General features: G+C 40.5%; 1 protein-coding gene across 1 annotated transcript; it reads left to right on the top strand.

Moving 5' to 3' along the window:
- The first annotated feature begins 2,592 nt into the window (after nucleotides 1-2,592).
- LOC113686830 (tRNA (carboxymethyluridine(34)-5-O)-methyltransferase alkbh8) lies at nucleotides 2,593-6,733 on the top strand. Its single transcript, XM_027204508.2, has 5 exons — nucleotides 2,593-3,145; nucleotides 3,704-3,969; nucleotides 4,475-4,581; nucleotides 5,039-5,617; nucleotides 6,036-6,733. The coding sequence occupies exons 1-5, from the start codon at nucleotides 2,608-2,610 to the stop codon at nucleotides 6,643-6,645; spliced, it is 2,100 nt and encodes a 699-aa protein (XP_027060309.2). The 5' UTR covers nucleotides 2,593-2,607; the 3' UTR covers nucleotides 6,646-6,733.
- Nucleotides 6,734-7,044: the final 311 nt, after the last annotated feature.

Below are 7,044 nucleotides of genomic sequence, written 5' to 3'. Positions count from 1 at the left end.
AGCTGCAGTTTAGTTCAATATAAGGTTAGTTTCATTAGTAGCACTGCAGCACGAGGGGCCTGAAAGGGTCTAGCACTAGTGCCAGACCCCTTGCAGACCTCTTACCGCACACCTTGTTTCCAAAAGTGAGTGCCTTCTCACAGTCTAATAGGCCATTTCCAAATTACCTTTGGCCCTTTTTTTTTTCAAAACGAGGCCTAGTGCTCAACCATTTTTTTGAAAATGAGATTGATTTACATGTGAATGAAAACTTGTTATCCCATGGAAGGATGAGCACCAGGCATCACTTTGAAAGAGGCCATAGGTAATTTAGAAAAGAGCTATTCTTGACTATTCTTTATTTACATAAATTTCAGCTTTCTTTAAGCTGAAAATGCCTAAAGTTTCCTCTGGACATTTCATCCTGAAACAATCACTTTAGATCATTTAACTCAACTCACATCAACCCTCTCTGGGTGAACTGAGCAATAAACATTTACTTCATTTATTTGATATTCGTACACAAGGGCATAGGCACTTTCAGGTTTAGATCCAAACTGTGGATGACTAAAACTACATTAAAATGCCTTTCACTGTATTCACTGGAAAAGCAGTTGCAAATCCTAGCTCCCTCAGCAGATAATTTGAATAGTTGGCCACATAATCTGAATGTGTGAGTGAGGAGAGTCAGGGGAAGATATTGACATACTCAAGCAACTTCACTCAAGTGACTTGACTCTGATAATGACATCACATGACTCATTCCTGTTGTCAGAGTATCAGTAACTGTTTCCCATTACAATCCTACTCAGAGCTACTCTCACTTGCTTGATCAGACAACACAGCTTACTACTACTGCTGACCTCGAACCATTAACTGTATGAAAAGAAATTACTCATTTTGGGGTAATTATATTTTCCTTCTAATAAAAACTTTTTCTTGCTTAGTTGCAAGTCTACCAGAGAACTATAGTGACTCTTTTGCAACCACACTGTACTTTACAGAGAAACTGGATGATATCTAATTCAAATCCTACATTCATCTCAATGATGATCTAGTTGTGGTTAAGAAGGGAGCATATTTAGATTTGTTGCCCCTCAGAAAGGCATACCATACCTGTGATCTGGCTCACGGAAAAAAGAAACAGGGTTAACCCATTAACCCAATTGACATCATGGCATTATATCACTCAGTTATAGCATAAGATTAACTTACATTAACTTTAGCTCCAATCAATACTTAATCCTTTAACCCCTGAGACTGACAAGTATCTAATTTCTCCCAACAGTATCCCCCCTGAATCTTAAATAAAGGAAATGATTGTGAGGTCAAGATACTCTGGATCATTAAGCAAATTCTCCTTGTGAGTAAATTTGTATAATAGGAAATGTACAGAGAGAAGTGTGGAGAACTTGGAAACTGATGTTAGGGTGCAAAGTGTTAACAGACAGATTTACCTAAATATCTGAATGAAGTTGTGTGTGTCTCAAAAGGGTAGTGAAAATTGCCCATGATGTAAGCTGGTGTTCAAGACAGAGAGATTGGCATGAAAATATAAAAGAAATGTATTTGTCCAGAATGCATAATGCAAACTTCCCATTAAACAGGCTTATATTCAAGACACTTGGGTTCTAATTTACAGCCATAAAATCATTTCCCTCTGTCTCTCAACCTTAAGTTTGAACGAGAGACAAGATTACTCTTTGTAGATAAGGCACAATGCAGTGAAGTTATGGTAGATTTACCACTCTCTACGAGATATGGTACTACAGCACAACTGAAATTTTCATATAATTTTTAAATTGGAGGGACACGAACATTCCCCTCGGCATACCTTGAGTGTTTTACTAATCCCTCAGAAGATAGGAATAAGATTTAAATGACAGTTTTTGAAGTGGGAACGAAGGGGTAGGTGACTCGAATACATCACCTTTCAGATTTCAAATAAAACAAAGGCTACATTTGAAGATATAATGGACAGCTGAACACTTTGTGTGGATTATCATGATTGAGCCTTTTTTTCGCTACTTCCACGAAACATCTGCGTAACAATGAGGAAAGTAAGAAGGAGACATTTTTAAATAGTCTGGACGTATGATGCAGAGGAGGGGAGGGGGAGCGGGGGCTTCCCTTGCACGGGCGAGTACGATCGCATGCATGGGACGACCCTGTTACAAAAGACCTCACCCAGCCGCTGATATTTTCCCCACAAAATCGTTTTCTCTTGCATTTTATTTTCACAAACCCCGTGTTAGGAATAGATCATTGAAGCGTTTTCTACAATTGTGAGATATGTTGCTCATCTGATGCGTAAACTAACTGGTCTCTAGCGCATTAGTAACTTATGGCATACAGCGTAGCTGCATTTTAAAAGCCAAGTAGGAATAGTATGTAGTGCGCAGATCAACTAACCTTTTCTGGGCTTATGTGGTTCCGTATGCTATATAATCTTGCGTTACACTGCATAAGTGTCAATTGTCCGCCACCAAACCACAAGATATCCGATCAATTATCCAGGAAACAAAAAGTTGTTTACGTGTCCCGCATACAAGCCGAGACCGAACTCCAAGCTCAGAGAGCCAGCGACTATTTGGGTCTGAGGTTTTCTCGCTAAATTTAAAATCCAAGATGGCGACATCGAATGCAATGAAATCGTGCGCTACAAAATTGACTAAAGCAGAAAAAAAGGCCCTAAGAAAGCAAACGAGACTAATTAATAGTCTTCGCAGAAATAATGCCGATCTTGCAACAGTTTCAGAATCGCCCACTCGTCATCTGATGGTTGGAAATGGAGGGTTCATGTGTGGCATAGACCGAAGGCAAATTTTCAGTTTGTTCCAGAAGTTTGGAAACATAGAACGGCTTCTAATGTTCCCTGGTAGATCCTTCTCGTTTATCACCTTTGAGCATGTCAGTGAATCAGTTAAGGCAATGAAAAAAGTGCACGGGCGAGTTTTAGACTGTCCTTCGGAGTTTCCGAGACCCGACGTTAGATTTTACCTGTCTTTTCTCACGAACCTACCCGATAATGTTTCCTTTGAAAAACAGGCCACACCTTCAGGTCTTGTGTTAGTGGATGATTTTGTGACGGAGGTAGAAGAGGCGCAGTTAATTCAAGCGTTAGGATGGAGAAGTGGAGGGAGGGAGAACGAGATTCAAGGCACAGGTAGTTATGGTTTGATCAAGTTCACCAGAACCCTTTTATATTTCTGGGTGGAAGGGAGTGCAGTGAGAATTTTTTTCGAAAGAAATTACTCTGACCCCGATTAGGGCTCAAGTCCTTACCTTGTAATGAATAGTCCAGTCCATCAGACTACAGCTTACCAACCCTCACTGATGGGGAAGGATAAAAACATACATCATAAAAAATATTCCTACATATGTGTAGCTTACCATCTCCACCTGTCCCTTTCTGTGCACCAAATTGGATGATAGCATCATAAGTTATGAAGAACTATCCCAGATTAGAAGCAAACTGTTTGTAATAAGATGCGATTGTTTAGTGCTTTTTCCATAGACATCTTTTGATGTTGATATGATTTACTTGTTCCCTTTTTGCTATTAGTGCTGTTTGTGAAGAGACTGGCTTTATTTGTTTAAGTAGAAGTTTATAATTCTGCATTCTGAATGAGTTATACTAACTGCACATTTTTTTTTTGTGGGGACCAAATCAGTTGCAGATAGGATTGCCCTTATAGTCATAACCTTTCTTCTTCCTTCACAGCAAACCAACAACTTCGTCACAGAAGAGTCAAACATTTTGGGTATGAGTTCCTGTATGGATCAAGTAATGTCAACAAATCAAATCCTTTACCTGATGGAATTCCTAGTGTTTGTGATGAACTGTTGGATCGTGTTCAGGAGAAAGTTATGTGGAAACCAGATCAAATGACAGTTAATGAATACAAGCCTGGCCATGGTATTCCACCTCACATTGACACTCACTCAGCTTTTGAGGATGGAATAGTTTCACTCAGCCTAGGATCACAGGTATTTGTTTGATAGCAGGTTTTCAATAAGGTGGTTTGCAATAAGAGGCATGGCTCCTAATAGTTAATCTCTATGTTAATCATTTCTTTTTTCCAACCTTGTTTCCAGGCTGTCTCTTCTTCTTTGCCCCCAACCCCTCTCCCCTTAGGAATGAGGTTGTTGGTGGAGAAAGGATAGTGCAATAGTGTGAGTGCATGTCCTCTGACATTGTGGCCTGGGTTCTATTTCTAGGCCAAAGATCACATGGGGGTAGTTTATTGTTTTTTCCTATTCTTGCTGCAAGGATACTTGACATACTAATTCGACCTGGTCAGCACTTGATGAAGGGTTACCCTATTAGAGCTCCATGGCTAAATCCATTTGTTTGTTACATTTCATATTTGAATTTCTAAAATTTTGTGTACTCAAAATCCTGATTTGACTTGGAAGCATTGAATACAAAGCCACCCCATGAAAGTTTTTGGGCAAAAGTTTGGGGTATTTTATTTCAAATAATTTTTTTCAGGTCACAATGGAATTTCGTCATCCGGATGGTAGACACGTATCAGTTGTTTTGCCGAGGAGGAGTTTACTTATAATGACTGGTGAAAGCAGATATCTTTGGAGTCATGGGTAAGATTTGGATGGATTACTTTTTAATCAGGGAAAGGAAAGAACCAGAAGTAATACAAAGTCGATTGCAACTGAGTTCGTGATTTCGCTATGTCTAATTCGCGTCAATCTTCGGTATTCTTAGCCGTCCGCTGTCTTTTTGGCTAACTCTTGCCATTTCTATATTCTCTCTCTTACCAGACCAATACTTAGTGGTTTCCCTCACGCTGGCGCTAATTTTTCTCGCGTCGGCACACGACTCAAAGATGTAGCGTAGTTCTGTTACAGAAGGGGAAAATCAAGGAAGAACGTGCATATCTTTCATCTGAACTTGGAGTACACCTAGATGAAATTGCCTTCAATATTTTAAAAACTTTGTGAAATAAAATAAAATTCTAATCTTAACCCGTTTTTCTTTTACTTCTCATCATATGTTCGTATCTTTTGCGAACTATATTTTCTTATCTTCAAATTGCAGTATAACGCCACGAAAATACGATATCATACATGATGTTAAAAGCACGTCAAACGAGGGGACTGGTTACGAAGAAAACTCCAAGAAACCTGAAACAAATAGCGCACAGGGCACCTCCAATATAACAGCCCAAGAGGGAATGACTCTGTTTGAAAGAGAAAAAAGGATTTCGCTGACACTCCGCAAAGTCCGTCAAACTCCATGTAACTGCGCCTTCCCAGCTCAGTGTGATTCGCAAACTGGAAACAAGACTTCAGCTGCAATCCCGCCTTCGTCCGATGTTCCAACAACGATTGGAGAAGCGCAAAAGCTGGAAAAGCTGCACGTGCATGAAGTGTACGAGAAGATTGCGCCACATTTCAGTGGAACACGGCACAGCCCTTGGCCAAAAGTGGCTGAGTTTCTGCGAAATCAACCAGTCGGGAGTCTGGTAGCTGATGTAGGATGTGGAAACGGCAAATATCTCGGGATCAATGATAATCTATTCAAAACAGGTTCTGATAGAAGTTTCAACCTGGCTTCCATCTGCCGGGAGCGGGGATATTCTGTGATTGTGTGTGATATCTTGTCATTGCCATACAGGTAAAGAGAGTAGCCAAAGTATAATCATTAATATTATTAAAGGAATTTTAATGTATTGCCACACATGTAACCTGGGACTGCACTGGTTGTGAATCTGCGCGCCTTGTAATTGGCTTTCAAGAAACTTGCGTCACCAATCAAAAATGCAGAACCAAAACCTATCCTATAATAGTCACATGTGTTTTCGCGCGCTTTAGTTCTCATCACTTCTTGTGTTCTACAGTGATCTGATTGGCCAGTGTGTTTACTTTGAATTTGGTAATACTAAGTATTCAAATGGTTGGAAAGGTGTTCACGTAGTGTTTGTCTCGTTACTTTTTGTTGTTGACAGAGATAAACTTGTCGTTAGCGAGGGAACAGGCCAAGGGATTTAAAAGTCGTGAAACTGAATTTCGTCGTTTTTGCTTTCGTCTTTCAGGTCTGATGTGTTTGATGTAACTCTCTGCATCGCAGTTCTTCACCACCTCGCTACGGCCGAGCGACGTCTGGAAGGTCTGAAGGAACTGGTGCGAATAACACGTCCAGGGGGACTGGTGCTCGTTTACGTATGGGCTTTAGAACAGGAAGTGAAAAAGGTTAAAAAGAAACAGCTAAAGGAAGTGAAATTCAGAGAACGTAATGATCACCACATCGGACAGGAAGACGTAAGCAACAAAAACGAGACTTCGGAAAAGAGCAAAGCGGTCGGAAACTTCTCCGCAAATAACGAACCATTCCCAAATAAATCCAAACCTTTAGATGATAATTGTTCCACAAGATTGATGGTTAATGCTAGTCGGGAATCTTTTGAGCAACAAGATTTGTTTGTGCCGTGGAAATACAGCGGCTCTGGAAAACAACACGAGAAACAGGAAAAAGACACTGAAGAGTCAGGGGAAGGCACAGATGGTCACGTGTACCACAGGTATTATCACGTGTTTCAAGATGGCGAGCTCCGAGAACTTTGTAGCCGCCTCAGTAACGTGAGAGTGGAGGAGCATTATTACGACAGAGGGAATTGGTGCGTGGTACTCAGGAAAAAGAAATAATGCCGGCGTGGTAGTGGGTGGAGAGAATCTTTGCAACTGATTAACTTGATTATGTTACAATTTACCATACGCGAATAAACGACGTAAGTGAAAGAATGGCTCTATTCTGTAAATTAAATTTTCCTCTTGCAGTTCTGATGCTCATTCCGTACACACTGCACTCTTTCGTTCCCTCAGTGCCTTTAAACCATCAAATGGGCCCGTGAGAAAATTTAATAAAGAAAGATGGAATTCACGTCCTTGGAAGCTCAAAAGCAGCCATTGGGAAAGAAAAAGTTCTGATTTGAAGACTTTCCCTTTGTTTCCTCTTGTTTTGAATTGTTCTCACACTCACGATCGGCCCCCTGATGTACGAGTATGCGGAATCGTCATACATCTAGCCCACAGACACAACAGAGG

The sequence above is a fragment of the Pocillopora damicornis genome, chromosome 13 (assembly GCF_964200805.1).
Source record: "Pocillopora damicornis chromosome 13, jaPocDami1.2, whole genome shotgun sequence".
In the NCBI taxonomy this organism is placed as follows: domain Eukaryota; kingdom Metazoa; phylum Cnidaria; class Anthozoa; order Scleractinia; family Pocilloporidae; genus Pocillopora; species Pocillopora damicornis.
This window is presented reverse-complemented; position numbering and strand designations above follow the sequence as displayed.